The sequence below is a fragment of the Dryas octopetala genome, chromosome 7 (genome assembly GCF_963921425.1).
Source record: "Dryas octopetala chromosome 7, drDryOcto1.1, whole genome shotgun sequence".
Taxonomy (NCBI): Eukaryota; Viridiplantae; Streptophyta; class Magnoliopsida; order Rosales; family Rosaceae; genus Dryas; species Dryas octopetala.
Genome location: NC_141372.1, coordinates 5,420,950 through 5,443,011, shown reverse-complemented (window position 1 = coordinate 5,443,011; position 22,062 = coordinate 5,420,950). Strand labels below are relative to the sequence as shown.

Genomic DNA, 22,062 nt, shown 5'->3' with positions numbered 1-22,062 from the left:
ATACGGCGCTAACCACATTTTTTGACCCATTACTGAACACAATCCCATAATCCGAATGGTTTAATTTTTAGGTTCTCATTCAAAAATCATTCTTACAAAAAATCATTTAAATTGGAAGTATTTTTCTATTTGATTATTATTATCATAATCATTTCAATGTTTATTGAAAAAATTGTGCTCGTCTATTTATTTGAGCACAATTAGCTTATTAAAAGTTGATTAAAAGATTTCAAATTTAGTTAATTTCTTGCAATGATGATTGTTTAAATGAGGATCTAAAAATTGAACGGTTCAGATTATTATATCGTGTTGTGCAGTAAACCCAAAAAGGTGGTTAGCGCTGTATTATCTTAATTACTAATTTGTTAACTCTAGAACGCTACTGTAATTTACATGTATATATATATATATTTGAAAATATAGTACATCCTAAAAGCCAATGAAGGCTCTTCCACTACTCATAGTTTGGAAATGGAAGCATATATATATATATATATATATATTTGACTAGGAGATGCATTTATTAATTAAAATTACAGGTATGCTTATCTAAAAGACGCGCTTTTTAATTACAGTTACGCGTATGCTAGCTTGCCTGGAAGATATGTTTCTTAATTACAATTATGGGCATGCTTGACAGGTTGACGCGTTTTCTAATTACAAGTATAAGGAATATCTACTGACAAAGTATAGAAGGTAAAAAAACACGAAAATGGAATGTAATCTCAAATGCAATCTTACCGCATCTAGTATTTCATTTATTCAATTCATATTTTAGTATATATGACCTCAGTCCTTCTTTCTCATATGAATTATTTTCATATCACAAGATTGGAGTCTGAATTGTTCTTTTTCCCTCCTCAATCCCCCTCTTCCATTTTGTTTTCCCCTTTTCGCGTGTAAGGAAATGTGCTAGGGTTAGATACCTTCATTACCCACAAGAAAAAACTAGGGTTTCATATCGACGCACTCACACTCTCCAGAGCCGCACCTGAGCCACACGCACCAATCAGCAGCCACTAATGTGCAAAGGCATCTTTGGCCTTCCTTGACACGACAGGTACAAATTAATTATGTGCCCCCCAACAGAGCGTGTAATCCACGCGAGGGGAACAGTAACTTTTTCACCATTTCCCCTCTACTACTAGGGTTTCTTTTTTCCTTTGTCCCATACACATATAAAATAATAAAATGGATTTGTGATAAGAGGCGAACATTTGCGCCACGTGGCAGTGATCCATTGGTCGGGGACCATTTTCCGCAGTAATTTATATTATGTATGCGTATAGACATGGTATGTATAAACCCTCCATTCGGCGACAAAAGAAAGATTAAAACTCACTCTCTCTCTCTCTGCTCTCTTTCTTCACTCTCTCTCTCTCTGGAATCGAAACCTCTTTCTCTCTCTAGGGTTTTACAAGAGTTCGCACTCAAATTCTAATCATCCAGCTCCGAATCTCGACTCACAGCTCGGACTCCGATCTTCGCGCTCCGGTGCTCTCTCTTTCAGTGCAGTTTTCTCGACGCGCCGTGGAGAATCGGAGCCGAGCTCGTGTACGACGTCGTGTCGGGGGTAATTGTCGATCGCGTTGAGGTCGGTTTTTCTGCTCTAATTACCATCCGTTGATTCGGTTTTTGAAGTTGATGATTGGGTCGGTGTTGATTGGTTCAAGTTTCAGCTGAGTTTTCAGCTGCTTTATTTAAAATATTTAAGCTGGGTTTACTGTGTATAGTACGTTAAGTTTGGGCTTTACTTTGCATTTCTTATCTGGGTTTTGTTTTAGGGGTCGATATAAACATTACTGTATCGTTTTAAGTCGTATTTTGGTCGTTTTGCTGTGTTAGAAGTGAGCTGATTGTTTAGTGACTGTGAATTTGTAAGCTATAACCAAATGAACCCTAAATTTTTTATTTTTTGGATCGGTGTGCATGCTTTTATTTTCTGATTTGGAGTCTCTGAGGGCGAGTTTGAAATGGGTTTGTTGGATTATTGCATATCTTGGAGGATTAACATTACTTTTGTTGTGGGATCGTATAGCTAGTGTTCTTATTTATAGGAACAAAACCCTAACATATGTGCTTTGTCTTATTGGTCCTACTTTGTGATTTGGTTGGCAACTCTAATGGGTGAGTTTAGCTAAGTGAATAATTTTATTGTATGTAATCTATTAAATTAGCCACTGCAGACTTCTTTATGTTGCTTCATTGGAAAACTAGGGTTTTTAATTTCTTCCTTTGGGTTTTAATATACTTGTACATCAAGTGGAGGTTGTTATTTTATGTGCAATGTCACTATATGAGGAGGTGTTTTACCTTCTAATTTAATTGTATAATATGTTCATCGGTGGATAATTGTTTCGCTTGAGATTTCTTGGTGATTGAGAATAAACCCTAATGCTAGCTTTTGTTTGGGACTTGGACTTGGACCAAGATTTGTTTGACATAATTTTGAATGTTTAGGTGCTTTCCTTACATCTCCTTTTCCCCCAGTTTTATTGTATTATTAGCATATGATAATGATATTACATAATTAATTTTTCATTTTGTGAACATAGGAAATATTATATTAAGAACAACTGTGGGCTGGTTAGATGCTATAACATGGAGAGGGGTCTTCTGATGGGCGATAGTCATAAGAGTAGTGACTCTATTGTTGCCTCCAAGTCTGTGGGATCTTTTGTTAAGATTGATTCAATATCTATAGATCTTGATGATGCGAATGGAAAGAGTCATCCGGGGAAGTGTGAGCATTTCTCCATACGGTAAGCCTTGGTACCCGGCCCCCTTTTCCATAGATTAATTATATGCCTTTTGAAAAGCCACATTTCTATCTCAATATGTATGTGCTGTTTCTCACTTGTTCATAATAAATTACTATGAATTTCTTACCAATGATTTTAACTAATTTATATTTCTTCATCTTCAATATTATCTCAAGCTCTAGTCTGAATGATAATTAATTTGGTTTATGTTCCTCCATTTTGGAAGATAATATTAAGCTATATTGCTGGACCATTAAGGATAGAGAAGTCAATCTATTATCTTTACTTTTTAGTTCACTGTAATACAACACTTGAATTGGAATTGGACTAGCTTTGATGCAATAAAGGTTTTCATCAGGAACTTATTATGACATACTAGTATGTTGCTAATTTTACAAGATGGTGTCTGAAAGTACTTAAACAATGGGGAATATTCAGATTTATATGTGTATATATATATATATACATATATATGTGTGTGTGTGTGTGTGTGTGTCATTTGTATTTATGTTGAGCATTATATTTTCAAGAATAAGCTGCATGTAGTAAATAATACCTATGGAACATTTCTTTGATTGCAATTTCTCTATTATATTGTGAATGCAGTGGTTATGTATCTGAAATTCGCAAAAAGAACTTGAAGATATGTTGGCCATTTGCTTCAGATGGTGATTTGAACAAGTTTGATCAGGAGCAAACATCCATTCTTCCACCATTAGATACTCCAAAATTCAGATGGTGGCGTTGCCAGAATAGTCAGCGGGAAACTGGTTCCAAAATCATTGCAAAAGATCATGGTACAAACTCTAATTATTGTCTAGGATCTGATCCCAATAACACTTGTCAGATGCCACACCTCAGTGATGCAATGCTTCTGTCAGATTGTCAGCAAGGTCCAAAGTCAAAACTTGTTGAGGGGAAAAAAGTTGATGCTGATGCTTCTGCTATCGTGAATGGCAATGAGCAACACCCTTCATCATGTATTAATAAGAAAGAAGGGAAGGATGAAGTTGCACCCACCACCATCATAGGTATATATACTTAAAGTCAAGCTAACTTCAATTGGATAGCCTGTTCATTTTATAGTCTTTTGATTTGTTTCTTGTGTTTCATCCAGCAAATGAGAATGGGTCAGAAGATAATCTGAGTAACGAAATGCCCACACTTAATTCTGTTGAGACAGAAGTTAAACCAAACGGGATACAGGAGAAACATAATGATGACACAGGTGTGTGTGTGTTTTATTTGGTGGCAAATTTTACCTGTGATTGCTATATGTAATTTTAATTGGACAAGAAATAACTATAAAGCTACATTAAAAATTATAGTGTCTGATTTTTCACAGTCATAATATCTGATTTTTCATAATCATAATGTCTGATTTTTCACAATCATGATGCCTATGATTTCTCACAATCATGATGTCTATGATTTCCAAAACAGAAGCTCTACAATTGGAGTGCAATGGATCTGTTGAAGTCTGTAAGTTAGGATGTGAAAGTCATGACGATACCAATGCTGAGATTGAGACAAAAAACAACAAATGCTGGAATAAGAATTCCACCCAGATTAGTAAAACTGAGTACCAAAGTTTTGCAGATGACAAACACAAGGAGTCAATGAATGCTTATGAGACATGTAAGATAGCCGGGATGGTTGACAAGGTAGATAATGCTATCAAGGTTCAGACAAACATTGGTCATCCTCTGGTTTTAGATGAGTGTGAATATGCATCATCTGAAAATCATGATAAGTCAAGTGGTTTGCATCATAAGAAAAGTCGAAAGGTGCGTCTGCTGACTGAGTTGTTGTGTAATAATGGGGATGCAAAGACTGATTGCTTCAGGACAGAGGGTTCGCCATCCAACACAATTAATAATACATCTGGGGCAGGAACTGCTTCCCACGGTCAGGTGTCTCTCCAAGAAAATGCTAGAGCAGGTCCAGGTGAGAATAAGAAAAGGAAGTTGCCTCAGGAAGAAGAACAGGGATGCCTAGATATGAGCCATCGTAAAATTCTGAATAAAAAAGTTAAGGCTTTCAAGAGAGATGAAGAAATCACCAATGCCATTGCAGGTTCTGAATTAGAAGAAGATGCATTTGCCAGAATCTCTTTGCAGGCTGATCCGAAGAGCAATTGGATTAGATCTGTAATTGAAAGAATCCCTACTATTGGTAAGAAGAAAACTAAGAAGTCCAATGATTTTGATGCATGTTCATCGTTAGTCCCAACTGAAGGAAATGTGTCAATAGAAGCCCTGGGCAAAGTTGAAAATTCAAGTAAGGGTAATGCTACTAAAAGTGCTTCTTTTGGACTAACATACGATGCATCCACAGGTAGAGGGATGGACCAAATTCCTTTGCCTGCTCCAAAGCCAGATAGAAAATCTGGTTCTTGTAAGAAGAAAGGCAAGATGCCACAAGTTGATAATGGACAGGCTTCTCTATTTCCTTGGACTGGCATGCACAGGAAAGGCCCAAATACAAGGAAAGATGTAGAAGTCATGCAAACTGGGCAAGTAAGTGTTCCATTTCATCTGGCAGAAGATGCATCGACTGAAAAAGGGCTGCATCTTTCCCTTAACAGCTATTTGGCTGCACAAAGATATGGCAGGAAATTTGTTCCTCAAGTTGAAGATGGGTTTCCTTCCTTGTCAACTTGGCAAGATGGCACTTGCAAACTAGATGAGTTTATGAGGAAAAATCTGGATGCCAACTATGCTGCAAAGTTAAACAAACCTTCTACATCTGTGTCAAATGCATTTTCTGGGAAAGGAGTACATGGTGAACTCAGTAGTAAATTTCACACCCATAGCATGCCGATCCTGAATGAGAAGCAAAAGTACAGCTCCCAGGTTGAACAAGGGAGTTGTTCTTTAATGCAGAAAATGGTAAGATTTTTTCTCTCTTGTTACTATTATTGGGCTGGATGCTTTCAGTATGATGGCTGCATGATACATATCCAGAGCGATGTATGTTCGTCTGTTTCCAAGATTTATCATTTTTAACTGTTCCGTTATAAAATTATTATGATATCATCATCACTTATCCGTATCAGATAATTACTGACACATCTATTACCCAACAAAGAAACTAGTCCATATAAAACATTCATTTAAACAATGTTAATTGGTGATGTTGTGTTTAAATAATTTTTCTTTCTTATCTGAGCTTGTAGCTGATTTTTATTCATGCTTAGAATTCTCTTTTATTTTTGTTGATATGCCAAAGTAGCAATGTTAATCAAGTGATTCATTGGAGCAATTTCTACAGTTTCCCTTTGCTTCTAGGTATCCCATAGAAGCATATTTCTCATCTCTATGGTCAATTTTTTGAACACTAATATGCATAACTATCTTTTCTATCTGGTTTCTCTTTTCAATTTGTTTCTATGATGATTCATTTTCCTTTTTCAGGATATCTCTCGTGCAAGCAACAATGAGAAAATAATTGAGGCTCAGAAAAATTCAGCTGTATCTGTTAGTAGGAAACATAGCAACCATAGATCTGACAAGATGTCTGAGCAGGGAGCTTCAGATGAGATACCGATGGAAATTGTTGAACTCATGGCAAAAAATCAGTACGAGAGATGTCTTCATGATGCTGACAATACTAAGCATATGTTAGAACCAACCAATAAAGCGAGGAAAGCTCAGGTGATGGATCATAGTAAAGTGTATGGCACTGGGGACTTAAGAATATTAGGGGAAACCAGTCAGAAACGAAAACCTGAGGCAAGAAATGCAAAAAATGGCATAATCACGAGGAAAAATGTGGGGCCTGCCAAACAGAAGTCAGTTGATTATTTTTCTTATATCAATGGAAACCATTTCGGTATGAGCCGTCCTGATCAAATGCATTGCCCTGCGGGGGTTAGTTCATTCAGTCAGTCTCAAAAGAAGCCTTCAACTCGAGGCCAATTTCCTGCTGCTGGTTACAGCAGATGTAGTTGTGCTCAAAATTGCAAATGGGATGGAGATATGATGGGCCAGGGGTTCTCACATACTAGCTTGCAGACCTTAGCAGCATGTAACAACACATGTCATTCTGTTCCGCAACCAAAGGAAGGAGCAGCTCGTCTTTGGTCATCTGTAGTACCAGTTCACACGCCCTTAACATATAACAATCCTCAAAAGTTTACAGCTCAGCCTTCTAATGTCAATATGCTTTCACACTCTCCTCTCTCACTGCATAAGGGAAACATAAATGGGGATTATGACCTGAAACTTTTGAATCTAAATGCTACCAACCTTGCAAAGCATAATGAAGACGTTGGCCCTCAAACTTTCAGGAGGACAAATGCAGAGTACTCATTCACTAGCAACCGTAATGGGACTGATCCTCATCAAAATTCAATTGGGCCATTAGATCTATATTCTAATGAAACCATACCAGCAATGCATTTGCTCAGCCTCATGGATGCAGGTATGCAGTCGGGTGCACCCTTCAACATGGGTGGAAACCGGAAATTTCTCAAGAGACCCTATACTCCCGATCTTAACTCTAAGGAGTATTCTGGGATGGAGATTGGTGTTGCTTGTGAGGCTACTGATACATTAAAGCATCCATCACCAAATTATTATGGTAAAAATCACCAATCTGGGAAATCTCTGGATTTGTTTCCTATGAATCCAACTGGTGGTGCATCTTCATCTTCATTTCAACATTCTGAAGGTTTTGAAAGGGCAACAGAGTTTATGGGTCAAGTTTCCCTGAGCTCTAGAAGAAAAGAGAGGATTCAAAGCTCAAATTCACCTGAACAGAATAGAGGTCTTAGATCACAAAAGTCTATATGTTCAGGTGGTGCTTTGGTTGATAATCATGGAACCATCCCTGCTAATAGTATGCAGAAAGGGTTCCTTCCTGTGTCTAGTCCTATGATGTTTCCCCTGCACTCCCCCACCATTGAATATTCAATGAAACACAAATTGGAAACTCATAATACTAATGGGGTCATGAAGCCTCCAAAAAGCAGTTCTGAGTCTTTAATTTGCTCTATTAACAGAAACCCAGCTGATTTTAGCTTTCCAGAAGCTGGAAACGTGTACATGATTGGAGGTGAAGACCTAAAATTTGGGAAGCAGATTTCTCCTGAAAAGAGGCATGGCTTAATTAAAGTGGATCAGCACAAGCGGCAGAGGAATACGAAGCAGACTACTGGAAAGGAGCGTGCACGACATTGAACTTCATGATATGTATACTGGTAGTACTTTATAACCTCTTACTATCTGAAGTGGTTGAATTACCTGCCTTTTATTTGATGCTTTTAAGTTATTACACATTTTATCCACAAATTTATCAATCCGGGTTAATTTGTTTAATTTTAACAGGTGAAGTCTTAGATCTCCCCAGCTACTGCAAAATAAGTTTCTTAGAGGATGAGAGCTAGTCATATTTCGTACAAGCTGATTTAGTCAGAAACTGACTCCTCCGAATTATTTTGGGCATTTTCCTTGTCTAAAGTTGAGCTATAATAACCATGCTGGGATTGCTGGGTGAAAGTCAAGGCCTGTATATACCTTCATATGTCTTGACCTTCTGCAAGTGTACTTGATTTACTTTGAATATGTTGTTGTATGCTGGTGTCATACTGTCATAAGCATGAGGTTATGTAAAAGCCTGAAGATGGCCTTTTAGTTTTCAAAGGGTGTGATTGTTATTACAACGTTTCCCCCATTCCTCATTCCTGATGATCAGGAAGTGGGAGTAGAAACAGGGAACAAGACTTGGCCACAGTTAGTATGCTGTTTGGATGGATGTAGCTTGAGGAATCCAAGGGGGTAACTAGTAAGTTATTTTCATGGATAATACTCAAGTTGTTATTTATATAGTGGCAAAAACACATGTAAAAAGAGTGTTACTTGAGTGAATTGATAATAAGATTTTGAAATAATCACATTGTGGAAGCAAGAATGTATTTTATGGTGATTTATTTTCAATCACTTAACAGAGAATATTGAGCACCTGTTCAACAGACAACAGTGATAAGCAGATCTTACTTTGTCCAGATGGTACTGTTCATCTCTATTTCTCTCTCTCTATCCCTTCACACACACACCACACAGAGTTGCTTTGTTTGCATGGCTTACAGACACACAGAGACCCAATTATTTGTTATCATCACCCATAGTGAAGCATGTATCAATCTTTCACAAACTCTGAGCGACAATTTAATTGATTCCCACACCTCAAGGAAATGCAAGTTGCAACCATGCTTAGCCCTTGGAAATATATATGGCTTATAGGGTCATTGTAAATTGTAAATGATCCAGTCTGATCATCTCAACCACATTGAAGTGGAATCCAAATTCACAAATAGTAAAGAATGAACCACTGTTTGTATTAGCGCAGCCTTGTAGCTATAACTGTTACTTTTAACATTTATTCCTGCACCCGACTTTTTAATTTGGAATTTTCCCCTTAATATCGTTTGATAAAAAACACCAGTCAACATATTTTTTATTTTTTTACAAATTATAATATTCATCTAGTCTAGCCTAGCTCCAAAGTAATGCTGCCACTAATTAATTAAATACTTAGTATTAGTAGATACTATTTGTGGCTCCAAATTCCAAGACGACCCAGATGTTGTCACGTGCCACATGTGACACCCTCCATGAAAAGGGAAATTAGCCTAAATAGTGTCTAATTAATGACCTAATTACCCATGACAACAATGTTGGCTTTGCCAATATTGGCAGCGCTGCATGGTGTTGCAAGGTTGATCACTCTACCTTTCTTCTTGTTTTTGTTTAATAGTTAATTTCTAGTGGAGTGATTAATTAATAATTGTACGACGCAAGCATTGGAAAAGATATGGTTCAATTGACCGTCTTTCTAGAGGAGTACTGATTAATTTATAGGGCATATATGTGACAAACATAATTACCAATTAATCAGAATATATATAATATAAGACTAATGATTTATAAACTGAAATTGTAAGAAAATTTTTTATTTAAGAGAGGAAAATTTGAACATGAGACATCTCCCAATATTAAAGAGAGAGATATACAACTAATTAAACTAACAGTTAGTGGGTAAAATGGTACAAAATTGATCGAGTAGGAATAAAACCCTAGCTAGCTGGTTCCAAAATATAGCACTAGTTTGGTGGTCTTCCTTGCATATAAACACCTTGTGGTAATTAATCCTTGGGCAGATGGCTTAATTAGATGCGCTTGTATATTCTTTGTTTATATATCTTTTTTCTTTTTCTTTTTTTTTACCTGTCATCGCCATTTAATTCTTCTTGCTGTTGCTGGAGACAGCATGGGTGAAGATACTGATATGTGGTTGATATTTAATAATGCTTTGAAATTAATTTGAGTTCGTCTAAAATTTTAGGAACAATATATTTATTATCATTCATAATATGGTTGAGTAGTAGCTGCAGGAGTCACAGGACTACGCATATCATGAATTTGAACTGACGAGAAGCAGGGCAACTGTGCAAGCACATGATCATCTAAGTTAAACCAGTGACACATATACAAATATATATAGTAAGTAATTAAAGTCATATTGGTGAGCAATATATATATATATATATATATAATTTCTTCTCACAAGTCACAGCAATTTTATGGGATGTGCGCATAATGAGACTGCAGGTTTGGCCCATATATCGATCGACCACTTTCAGAAGCTTTTTCTTTTCATAATTTGTTGCACTGTCTGTCCAATTGTTTGTCAGGCTTATTGATCAGGAGGAGGAGGAGGAGGGCACCCCCCCTAACAAGCTCTCTCTCTCTCTCTCTCTCTCTCTCTCTCTCTCTCTCTCTCTCTCTCTCTCTCTCTCTCTCTCTCTCTCTCTCTCTCTCTCTCTCTCCCTCCCTCCCTCCCTCCCTTCCAGGTACAGACTACAGATTATTGAAGTATTACCTTTATGGGTACTGGGTTGAGCTATATATAGGTCCCTCCCAAAGAGTACCACTGCAATATTATATTTTAAAGCCAAAATATCATACAATTCTAGTACTCCAAATTACAGCCAATATTCCAAATTAAAGGGTTGATTATCTTATAAACATATTCATTACGAACATTAAAAACAATACTTATATATGAGATAATGTTTTTTTGTCATATTATAAATTTGGTTGTTTTTTTTTGTCATATATATTACAAATTTGGACCACACATTTACTTAAGAGTTAATTTAATTAATGGTCTAAATTCACAGTCAATATGTAATATGCTAATATTATACAGAGATAATTAGACGTAGTTCTTTTAGAAAAACAATTTTTAGATAAAGATTGATGATGTTTTAAAATTTATAAGAAAATCATTTTAATTTATAATAAAGTCATTCTCCGATTTGAAGGGTATTTTCCCTTATTTGAAGGGTATTTCTCCTTTTAGGGGGTAGAGTGGGCTTTGTAGAGCCTAAAATCTCGAAGTTAAAACCTAACATAAAACCGTCAAAGAAGAAAAATAAAAAGACTTAATTAAAAATCTTAAATCACTACCAGTCTTAATCTAAGAAAGACTCATAAAATGGACTGAACTATAAGTCTCCCTATTATATATTATGGTACATGTCAAACAGTATAACAAGAGAATATATATTTCCGTATATATACATATACATATCATCCAAAAAATTTCACCTAATTAAACCCAATTATGTTTCTATTTATTCAGCTTAGTTCTATAATTCCTAATATCAACTACTGTACGTAATATATATAGCAAAAGGTGCATCTCCGCATTTCCCTGTAGTCACCTACGTATCTTCTTAATTCCATGCAAGTAGTGCATGCAGATCGATTGCACAATTTGCAGGCAACTCTTCTTATTTTATTGGAGAAGATATATATATATATTATTTATTTATTTATAGATGTAATATACTAATATGTTAGACACTTAGACCAAATATATTAAACAGTAATCGGACGGTCCAAAACCAAATCATAATAGCTAAATTTTTTTGGTAATTAATTTGTTTAACAACCAAAAATGTTTATGAATAATCATATATGTTCTAGAACTTTAAGGTTGAGATATTGTGATTATTAATAAATAAATTGGGTGAGAAATTAAGTTTGAGAAGGAAGACAGACAATACATCGAGGAGAGGAAGGCCATGCCATGACTTACAAACATCGAGATGTTGACTGATCGATGGTGCGAACAGTCAACAGTGTTTTTTGAAGATCGATCGAATCATTAGGATCCTCTTTCCTGTCCGATCCATATATGTCATTGTTAGCACTGGGAGCCAATCAGATATTCAGATCCATGATAATAAGTATATACAGTAAATACACTAATACTTTAACAATCGGAGCACACAACTTGATATTATTTGATAAATAACTTTAGATTTATTATCAATTTATCACTAACTTAAAAAAAAAAAAAAAAAAAAGGAGAGAAAACATACCCTAATGTGTTTGTATTAGAAGAAGTTGGGTAAAAGGGGTTACATTTGAAGACCAGCGCTAGCTAGCTATATATATATTAACAATTCATTTTAGCATTAGTCATTTTAAAATGTAGAAAATATTGTTATACAACCCTTTTTTTTTTTTTTTTTTTCTTCTTCTTTTGCTTTCTGATTCAAGGGGAAGGAGGAAAAAAATTAAGTTGATCTTTAGTTATAGAAGTGAATATTATAGAGTTCCTTTTTTTATTTTTTTATTTAGAGTAAAGAAAGTTTGAGAATCAAACTCTAATTATGGTAATATGGTGTGTAAGTGTTTTATCAAAAAACTACAAGTCTGTAGCTAAAAAAATGTTATAGAATTTACTTTACTATTTTAACCAGGCCAATAAATAAAAAATGTTATATTAAAAAAAAAGAAGATGAGAAATAAGTAGGCAGAGAGGATTTTTAAGTATCTAAAATGATTTTCCAACCCATTGCATTCATTCTAGATATATGAATTCATCACCTCTAGATTGATTTGGAAAGTTGTAAATTAAGTTTCCAACCGTTACAGTAGGACAAGAGAGCAGTTCTGCTCACCTCCCCTTTAACTCAGGTATATGCTCACTTCCCATCTAAAATGCTGTCATGTGTTTAAAAAACTAACCATGAGTTAATCTATTATATTTAATTATTTCTTATGTTATAATGATGAGAGAGAAAAATAATTTGACAACTCTTTTCTACTTTTACCCTTATCTTTTATTACTCAATTTCTTTATCATTTGTTAATTTTTCTTCTCTTTTATTTAATTATTTCTAATAATTTTTGCTTCTTTTGTTTTTTTTGCTTTTCTCCAATACGCCTCCAGTACTCAAAAAATCACATCCATTTGTTTGAGTCTTCTCATGTATGCACCTTTATCTATTTTTTTAATTAATTAAAAAATAAAATATTCCAACAACACATTTGCAATTCAAACGAAAAACTCATTTGCAAAGTTTAATCTAAAATGTTGGCCAAACAAAAATCTAAAACAACTCATTTGCATACATAGAAAATTCAATAAAAAAGTTACATGAGTTTAAAAAAAATAAAAAAATATTATGTTGCAACTATTCTTCTCTCTTTAAATGCTGCAACACCTTGGATTGGCCTAAGAATTTGTTTGATCTGAAAATGTCATGTATGAGACAAGAGAGAAGAATTCTTAGGCAAAAAAAAAAGTGTTAATGTTGGAATATTTTGTTAATTAATTAAAAAAGTAGATAAAAGGTGTATACAAGAGAAGACCCAAAAAAAATGGATGTGGTTTTTTGGGTATTGGAAGCATACTGGAGAAGAGCAAAAAAAAAAAAAAAAGAAGCAAAAATTATTAAATGGATGTGGTTTTTTGGATACTAGAGGTGTATTGGAGAAGAGCAAAAAAAAAAAAGAAGCAAAAATTATTAGAAATAATTAAATTAAAGAGAAAAGAGAAATTAATAAGTAATAAAAAAGTGGAAAAAAGTTGAGTGATAAAAGATAAAGATAAAATAGAAAAGTAGAAAAGAGTTGTCAAATTATTTTTCTCTCTCATCATTATAACATTATAAATAATTAAATACAATAGATTAACTCATGATTAATTTTTTAAACACATAGCAACATTTTAGATGGGAGGTGAGCATACACCTGAGTTAAAGAAGGTGAGCAAAACTGCTCTCGTATTACAAAATATCAAATCATTTAATGGAAATTTAATTAGTCAGAGAAAGAAAGACAAATTAATGATAACCAACAACTATATATTCCAACTCTAGCTCTCACCTTAATTCCAATCCATATGGAACAAGCTAAAGAACAATAACAATCTACAAAAACTAACCCACCAGAAAAACTTCATTATCAAACAAACTTACTTAAATGATATATTTTTCTATTTCAGTACAATATGAATTAATCAAATCATAAATCAATTGATGAAGTACTGTCTGATACCACAGAGGATGGTGAGTACCTACAAACTCTAGCTTCCTTATAAACAAGGCCAGGTTTACAGAAATACCCTTTTCCTGGGCTGCAATGTCTGTCCTCAGAACATATGCATAGTCCCTCCAAAGCACACCCATCACTCTTTGCAGCCTCTTTCCCAAACACAATCTCATCAGACCATTCACTTGAAAACATATTTTGTGGGTCCAATTGCTTCTTCCCATTTAAGAATTTGTCAAACTTTGGGTACTTTTTATTTACACCCAAGAATGCTATGTTCCTGTTCTTAGCCCAATGTGGCTTAGCCCCATGTTTGAAAAATGCCAATTGCTCCACTTCTTCCCACACATCTTGGTTAAACCTTGGAGTTGAAGCCTCATCAGCTCTATAGTAATTGAAATCAACAACCACAGAGTCCTCAGACTGACCAAGAAATGCATCAGAGGCCTTAATGAAACGTATTAGAAATCCATTGTAGATGTCCACCCCACAAAAGTGGTCTGGTTTGATCAGGTCTCTCAATGCCTTCACATCTTGGATGAAGTCTCGGAACTTTGGTGCCGGAAATATTGCTGTTGTTTCGTAGAAGGAGAGGCCATTGATTCTTGGATCCCAAGCACAGGAGCTGTCTTTGCCTGTTGAGTATATGCATGAACCTGAGGTTTGCATTTTGCCCTGGTGACCAACTACTGGGTACCCAGTGAAGATTAGACCATTCTTCAAACCATTGGCGATTAATTTCTTGTACCCCAAGAATGAAGAGGCTAGTGTGCATTTTCCATTCGAGCTGCGTCCATTATCCATGGTCTTCTCTGCATTTCAAATTTAGGCTCTCTTAGTCTTTTATTCTTCAAGTAATGCTATTTGGAACGCACGTACCCACATCTAGTGTGTCTGGAATTTTTGTTTTTGATTCATAACACTTTTAAACATGTGTGAATTGTGAGTTGAATAAAATTCTAGCATCCATACCCGGTCTGTATGGGAGATAACCCCTCTTATAAAACTGAAATTCACTATACAGATATGGGTCTCACATCAATTTCACATCTTTCGGAAATGTGATTAATTTTTTTTTCTTCTATGCAAGCAGCACAACAATGTGCTTGAAAGTAACAAAAGTAACACTAAGATTATACCATAATCTGTGTACCCTATAAGTTATAGAACAGAAATGTTAAATGAAAGAATGTGACATACCTGTTGCTCTTACAGATTGGGAGACCAGAATAGAATTGTATTGGAATCCCAGGAAATCATATACCCCATTGCCAGAGGCATTTAAGGGAACTCTGTGATCATATTTGTAGGCAGCTGTATGCTTTGATGGGTACCAAGTGATATCTGCAAATTCGTATTTCTTAGCATGGTCCATGTATATGTCTTCAATTTGAGCATCATCTGTGAAGTTATAGGTTATGCTTCTCTTGAATCCTGGCTGTAGTGACAACTTTACCTATTGGGCAATTTCAAATGTTTGATTCAGTAACTTAGGACTGAAGAAATTAAGAATTCATCATCAACATACAGACAGCAATCAATAATTTCAATTCAAGAAATGAAGACAGGGCACTTACCTTAGAGATGACACCCAACAACCCCAATGACACTTTGGCAGCATTGAAAAGTTGATCTTTTGCTTCTAATCTGAGAATTTTGGCATACCCTTCAGATTGTTTTGCTGGAACAATAAGACTAAGACCAATAATATGGTCATGGACAGCCCCTCCCTTGCCCCACCATGAGCTCCCATGTGACCCTGTGCTTATAAGACCTCCTACACTCACACCCTCCCAATATGGGGATGCTCCTAAACTCAATCCAGCCGCTTCCACTCTATCAATCAGCTGCCGCAGTCCTACGCCAGCATCAGCCGTGACAGCCAAATTTGGGGCATCAATTTCGATCCCCGAATCATATTTTGCAGTGCTTATTAGCATTGAATTCCCAGAACTTGTGGCAGGGCAAGCCAACTTGGTTATGGTATGTGAAAATTTGCTCACCACTTTGACCTTGAGCCTGTTCTGATTTGCATAAGCCACAGCCTTAACTAGTTCCTCTTGGGTTGTTGGGTATGTGACATTTGGAACATGGCAATCTTTTCTGTCATTCCAAACACCATAGGAGTTGTAGAGGTTGCAGCCGTTCTCATTGCATTGAATAGGTGCTGGTGGTGGCATGGCTGGGATGGTTGGCATGGTTGCAATCCATGTCAGTAGGTGAAGAACACCAAGAAACCACCATAAGCTATGCATAATAAGCCCTTTTAGTCCTCTGGTTTTGTACAAAAGTCTAAAGGAGAGGCTTTCAGCTTTGCTTTCCTAGAGCTTTTTTTATATAAACAGGAAGGCAATGCTTTGAAGGGAAATGAGCCAAATGAGGGAATTGATTACTTGGATTGTACCCTAAGATTAGAAAGTCGTTTTATATTTCTGTATGTGGGGTAGTTCCTTTTGGATAATATTATGTTGATGACATTACACTAGACAGCTAAGAAAATATCCTATATTTATGGTGATTTACTACCTTGTATAGCTCAATTAATTCCCCATCGAATATTTTGTTCTCATCCTTTTTTCCTTTTGTGCTTACATAAAAGATTTGAACACCTTCCTTCCACTAACCTCTCTCACTTTAATGAGTATGCTAGCGGTGTTGTCAACAAGAGCAATAACTGGGTAGTGTAGATTGTGGACTTTGTCCATCATCTTCAACATTTAGCAGTGATGAGAGAGACACTATTCATGAATCACCTCTGAATCGGTGGAATTCAGCCCCACTGCATATGATATCTGACATGCCATTTCCAAAATTTCACAATTTTTTTTTTTGTTAATGCTGGAAAGTTTTCCAAGTGTTCAATTATTTGGTTGTTTGAAAAGAATTAAAAAGACCCAAAAAAAAAAAAAAAAAAACAATATATAACCCCCCTTGTAATTGTGACCAAGGAAACAACAAGGTGTAGTGTAGGAATTTATCATTTATGGTTGTCTGCCACTCTCCAAGAGGATAGGGTATTCCTTGGCCAAGTGTCTAATGTTGTTTCTACCACCAAACAATTCCCCATAAAAAAAGTAAAAGAAAAAAATTCACCTCACAACCGGCCTATACTGTGCACTTGCAGGGGTGTGGTATATACAAATTTATAAAATATAATATTAATAATATTTAGAGATAATTAGACTTAGTTCTTTTAAAAAAATAATTTTTAGATGGAGATCGAAGGGTGTTTTAAAATTTATAAGAAAATTTTTTTAATTCATAATAATTTATAAGAAAATCATTTTAATTTATAATAAAGTCCTTTTAATTTAGAAAAAAATCATTTTAATTCATAATAAAGTCATTCCCCAATTTGAAGGGTATTTCCCTCTATTTGAAGGGTATTTTCCCTCCTAGGGTGTAGAGTGGGCTTTGTAGAGGCTGTATGTTAGGTTTTAACTCCGAGATTTTGAGCGAAACCCAAAATCTTGGAGTTAAAACCTAACATAAAACTGTTAAAGAAGAAAAATAAAAGGACTTAATTAAAAATCTTAAATCACTACCGGTCTTAGTCTAAGAAAGACTCATAAAATGGACTAAACTTTAAGTCTCCCTAATATTTATCTATATTATAATACATAAATTGATTATTACTATATGATCTTTTTATAATTTTATACAATAGTAGAGTGGATAATATTAATTATGTTGATTGCGTAAAAGAAATGGTAAATTTATACATCTAATTATTAAGCATCGTGCATCTACAAAATTAGCTTGAAAATTATAAATTTTGAATTTAAGACATTTTCTAATAAGAAAAATATTATTATATCAATAACATTGATCAACGTGTTAAACCTTCATAAACTTGAAATTTTATTTTTCAAACATATTTCTGATTTGCTTTGTGAGATCATAAGATATAGTTTTGTATATGATTTGTGTTATGACTTAATAGTCTGAATTGGGCTAAATTTACAAAGATTACTAACAATAAAAAACAACTACAAATAGGCGAAATAAGTGAGCTTTAAGATTTAGCCAAATGTGTGACCCAAAAATGTGGTAGAAGAATTCTATTAAGAAGTAAGAACCAAAGCAGCTCTGAAGCCTTTAACTGCAAACATAATTACATGAGTCTATTTGACACACACAATTTTAGGCTAAACTAACACACACAGACACACACAATCACATTCAACATCCAAGCCGTCCATCAATTATTTTGATTCTCTTGAAGCGCTTTCAGTAGCTGGGCCCCTTTCCTCCTTCCTCTGCCACTACAATCCCCTTGCAACGCCAACTCCACCGCACGCGCCACCTCCTCCGCCGGTGCTGCCGCCGCAGCCTCCGCCGCCTCATCTTCCGACGACCCTCCGTAGATCACCGCCAAAACACCTATCGCGTATTCCTTCCCCCGCGCCGAAGTCCGACCCATCACCATCACCATTACCGCCACAGCCAGTGCGTGGGCCCTCACCTCCGCCGCCCCCTCAGCGACTGTACACATGAGCTCGAGAGCCGCCAGCGCCCGCTCCGCCGCTGCATCCTCCAGCTCCAGCGCCGTCTCGACCACCGCCGCCACCGCCCCGGCCTCCACCGCCACGTGGCGGTTACCCTCCGCCAGGCAGAGGGCCAGTAAAATTTTGGTGGCAGGTTTCGCTCCGGCTTTGTTTTTTAAATTGCGCACCACCCCGCGCATCAATTCGGGCGGGCAAGCCGGGTCGGATGGCGGGTAGGGGACGAGGGAGCGTTCCAGAAGGTGGAGTGCGGCGAGCTGCTCCGAGTGTGACCCGATGCTGAGTTGGAGCTCCGCTGCGTGGAAGAGTTCTTGGAGGTGGGTGGAGGAGATGGGTTGTGGCGGCGGCGGTGGAGGCGGTGGGGGGTTAGATGGGAGTGTGGTACGTGAACCGAGTGGCGAGTCGGGTTGGGGGAGGATGATGGGTGAGTCTGGGAGTGCGAATTTCCACTGGGTGAAGCTTTGGGAGGTTGAGGAGGAAGAGGACTCGGATTCGGGTTTGGAGGGATGGTGGGGTGGCGGGTCGGATCGGGTTGGAGCAGCAGATGATGATAGTGAAGGTGGTAATGGGTCGGTGGGTAAGAAAGGGAGAGGTGGAGGGTGAGGTGCGGTGGGGCTGAGGACTGTTCCAGTGCAATGGCGGAAGAATCCGCAGGAGAAAAGTTGCGTTTTAAGCTTTGGCTGCTGCGTTTTCATGGCTGCTATGCTGACTGTGGTTGGTGATCTAGACAGAGAAAGAGCAGGGTATCTGAGGCTCAAGTTCAACCTCTATTAAGCCCGTGAATGGTGATTGAGAGAGAGAGAGAGAGAGAGAGCACAAGAAGATGGTGGAAACTGGAATGCTTGTAAGGATGTGGTGAGGCCATGTGAAGGAGTGTACTTCAGAAGTTCCAATATGTGTCAGTTTCCACTTTCAGGGAAAAAAGAAATTTTAAAAATAACATGACAATAAAATTATTTTTACCACACACTATATATAAAATATTGTTATTTGCACACTTTTTTTTATTTTTTTATTTCATATCTTCACCAACTTATTTTATAAAATTAGAGGGCTGCTATTTGCACACCATTTTTTTCTCTTTGCACACCCTTTCTTAAAAAAAAAAAAAAAAAACTCAAGGGTTAAGACCATTTGGCCCTCCCCTCACCCACACACCCCATCCATTTTTCTTTTTGCACACCCTTCCTAAACAGAAAAAAAAAACACACACACCCAAAAATCACACACCCCATCCCCATCTCCCCCCCCCCCCCCGTACACACCCCCTCACCCACACACCCCATCCCCACCTCTCCTCTCTCCTGCACACACCCCACCCCCGTCGACCACCCCAGCCCCGGCCCGCCCCACTCTCTCTCCTTCCCTCTTACCCCGCCGACCACCGCACCCCCATCCCCTCATCTTTCTCTCTCCCCGAAACCCAACCCCGGCCTCGGCCACTCTCTCTCTTTCCCTCTCCCTCCTCCGGCCACCACCAGTCACCCCACCGGTCGGAAAACACTCCCAAGATGCCGGCCATCACTCCCCAGAACACCCCTTACCGGCTAGCCACCCACACCCACACCCACAAAAAAATTTCAGCGGGTTCGGCGGACCAGTGCCGAACCCGGTGGTTTCGTTCGGTAGGTACCCACCGAACAATCCTATTCTATTCGGCGGGTACCTGTCGAACGAAACCATCGGGTTCGGCACTGGTCCGCCGAACCCGCTGCAATTTTTTTTTTTTTGGCTGTCTGCTTGGGCGGTGGTGCTGTCTGCTTGGGCAGTGGTGCATGCGGGGAGGAGGGGGAGGAGGGATTGGGAGGTGGCAAGAGGGAAGGGGATGCGGTGGTCGGCGGGGTAAGATGGAAGGAAAGAAAGTGGGTTGTGCATGCGGGGAGGAGGGGGAGGTGGCCAGAGGGAAGGGGGTGCGGTGGTCGGCGGGGTAAGAGGGAAGGAGAGAGAGTGGGGCGGGCCGAATAGAAAGGGTGGGGGTGGGCTTCGACGGTGGGGTGTGTGCCGGAGAGATGGGGATGGATGGGGTGTGTACCGGGGGGGGGGGTGAAGATGGGGATGAGGTGTGTACGGGGTGGGAGATGGGGATGGGGTGTGTGGGTGAGGGGAGGGCCAAATGGTCTTTTCCCTTGAGTTTTTTTTTTTTTTTTTTTTTAAGAAAGGGTGTGCAAAGAGAAGAAAAGGGTGTGCAAATAGCAGCCCTCTAAAATTACTTAATTGACATAAAGGAAAATTACCTTAAAGGACAACTTACATCATTTGAAAAAAAAAAAAAAAAAACTCTCCTCACACACCCCAAACCCAACACTCCTAAACCACAACTACACACCACACCCTCAATCTCACCTCCAACCATAACCAAAACACACCACCCGTGACCTCCACCTTCATCCCAAAATTGTCGACACCCACCTTCATCCCAAAAATTGTCGACACCCACCTCTCGCTGTCAACCTGCCTCATGGCTGCCATGGATCCTCTCTCCACCATAGCCATTGGAAGTTGAAGGCATGCCCTAACCTAAAATTTCTGAATTTGAATGTAAATCTAATGTTTTCTTATCTAATTTCAATTGATTAATTCATCCCAATACATGTTTCGTCTGTTTACAATGATTTGGAGTGTGATTTTTTAGAATGCAAGAGTGAATTTTCTGGTTATTTATTTTCGGATTCGCAGGTCGTTCGACACTGGTCTACTGAACATTTCAGTTTCGTTCGGTAAACCAGTGCCGAACGACCTGCGAAACCCTATAACCCAAACCCGAAATTTCAATCTTGAAACCCATAAAACCCACACTCCAAATTATCTCAAACATAAAAAAATAGGTGTTGGGATGGATTAACCAATTTAAATTTGATAAAAAAAACCTAGGTTTGCATATAAATCAAAATAATTTAGCTTAAGGCATATCTATGGGTTGACAACAATGGCTATGGTGTTGTAGTAAGGTGGTGAGACCACCAACGGCGGATTGACGATGGCGAGTTGATAGCGACTTTGACGGCTGAGTTGACGACGATGGTGACAGCTCCGATGACAATGTTTGTATATAGGCGTGTGTTCTTGGCTAGGATCGGGTGGGCGTGAGGTTGGGGGTGGGAGTGTGTATAGTCTGAAATGATTGAGTGAATGTGTATTGTTTAAATGAATTAGGTGAGATGTGTAAGAAAAATTTGGTAAGATTAATGAGATTATAAGTATTTTGGTAATGAGAGGGTGTGTTAAAGAGAAATTTTATATTTTAAAATATGATAGGAAGTGTGTAAGAGAAAAGTATGTGCAAAAAGAAAAAAAAAAAGGTGTGCAAATAACAACTTTTTATATATAAGTGATATGGGATACACATACAATTACTAATTTAATGTAACAAATTTGTACAAATGTATATTACTATTTATTTTTTGGCCAAGCTATTTATTTGTATTGTTAATCTATATTATT

General features: G+C 37.5%; 3 protein-coding genes across 4 annotated transcripts; 1 reads left to right on the top strand and 2 right to left on the bottom strand.

Moving 5' to 3' along the window:
* The first annotated feature begins 1,367 nt into the window (after nucleotides 1-1,367).
* On the top strand, nucleotides 1,368-8,729 carry EMF1 (embryonic flower 1 (EMF1)). 2 transcript variants are annotated; one of them, XM_086252384.1, is made up of 8 exons: nucleotides 1,368-1,594; nucleotides 2,556-2,762; nucleotides 3,369-3,559; nucleotides 3,644-3,793; nucleotides 3,880-3,990; nucleotides 4,206-5,653; nucleotides 6,179-7,965; nucleotides 8,093-8,729. In XM_086252384.1, the coding sequence occupies exons 2-7, from the start codon at nucleotides 2,602-2,604 to the stop codon at nucleotides 7,943-7,945; spliced, it is 3,828 nt and encodes a 1,275-aa protein (XP_086108510.1). In that variant the 5' UTR covers nucleotides 1,368-1,594; nucleotides 2,556-2,601; the 3' UTR covers nucleotides 7,946-7,965; nucleotides 8,093-8,729. The 2 variants fall into 2 exon arrangements, with proteins under 2 accessions (XP_086108510.1, XP_086108509.1); XM_086252383.1 differs by having other exon boundaries at nucleotides 3,369-3,793.
* A 5,227-nt stretch (nucleotides 8,730-13,956) lies between these two features.
* Nucleotides 13,957-16,473, bottom strand: GULLO3 (D-arabinono-1,4-lactone oxidase family protein). The gene is made up of 3 exons (XM_086251820.1): nucleotides 15,694-16,473; nucleotides 15,317-15,572; nucleotides 13,957-14,928 (listed from the first exon to the last, which is right to left on the bottom strand). The coding sequence occupies exons 1-3, from the start codon at nucleotides 16,369-16,371 to the stop codon at nucleotides 14,090-14,092; spliced, it is 1,773 nt and encodes a 590-aa protein (XP_086107946.1). The 5' UTR covers nucleotides 16,372-16,473; the 3' UTR covers nucleotides 13,957-14,089.
* A 1,676-nt stretch (nucleotides 16,474-18,149) lies between these two features.
* On the bottom strand, nucleotides 18,150-19,467 carry LOC147278890 (ARM repeat superfamily protein). Its single transcript, XM_086251916.1, has one exon. It carries the CDS (start codon nucleotides 19,314-19,316, stop codon nucleotides 18,318-18,320), a length of 999 nt encoding a protein of 332 aa, XP_086108042.1. The 5' UTR covers nucleotides 19,317-19,467; the 3' UTR covers nucleotides 18,150-18,317.
* Nucleotides 19,468-22,062: the final 2,595 nt, after the last annotated feature.

What these genes read in the sequence shown, in the direction of transcription:
- LOC147278890 (XM_086251916.1), bottom strand. Translation starts at nt 19,316, where the DNA reads ATGAAAACGCAGCAGCCAAAGCTTAAAACGCAACTTTTCTCCTGCGGA.
- EMF1 (XM_086252383.1), top strand. Translation starts at nt 2,602, where the DNA reads ATGGAGAGGGGTCTTCTGATGGGCGATAGTCATAAGAGTAGTGACTCT. An exon ending in TGCACCCACCACCATCATAG is followed by an intron (nt 3,794 to 3,879) that starts GTATATATACTT and finishes TGTTTCATCCAG; the next exon opens with CAAATGAGAATGGGTCAGAA. An exon ending in GAAACATAATGATGACACAG is followed by an intron (nt 3,991 to 4,205) that starts GTGTGTGTGTGT and finishes TTTCCAAAACAG; the next exon opens with AAGCTCTACAATTGGAGTGC.
- GULLO3 (XM_086251820.1), bottom strand. Translation starts at nt 16,371, where the DNA reads ATGCATAGCTTATGGTGGTTTCTTGGTGTTCTTCACCTACTGACATGG. An exon ending in TGTTGGGTGTCATCTCTAAG is followed by an intron (nt 15,573 to 15,693) that starts GTAAGTGCCCTG and finishes ATTGCCCAATAG; the next exon opens with GTAAAGTTGTCACTACAGCC. An exon ending in CCAATCTGTAAGAGCAACAG is followed by an intron (nt 14,929 to 15,316) that starts GTATGTCACATT and finishes TTTGAAATGCAG; the next exon opens with AGAAGACCATGGATAATGGA.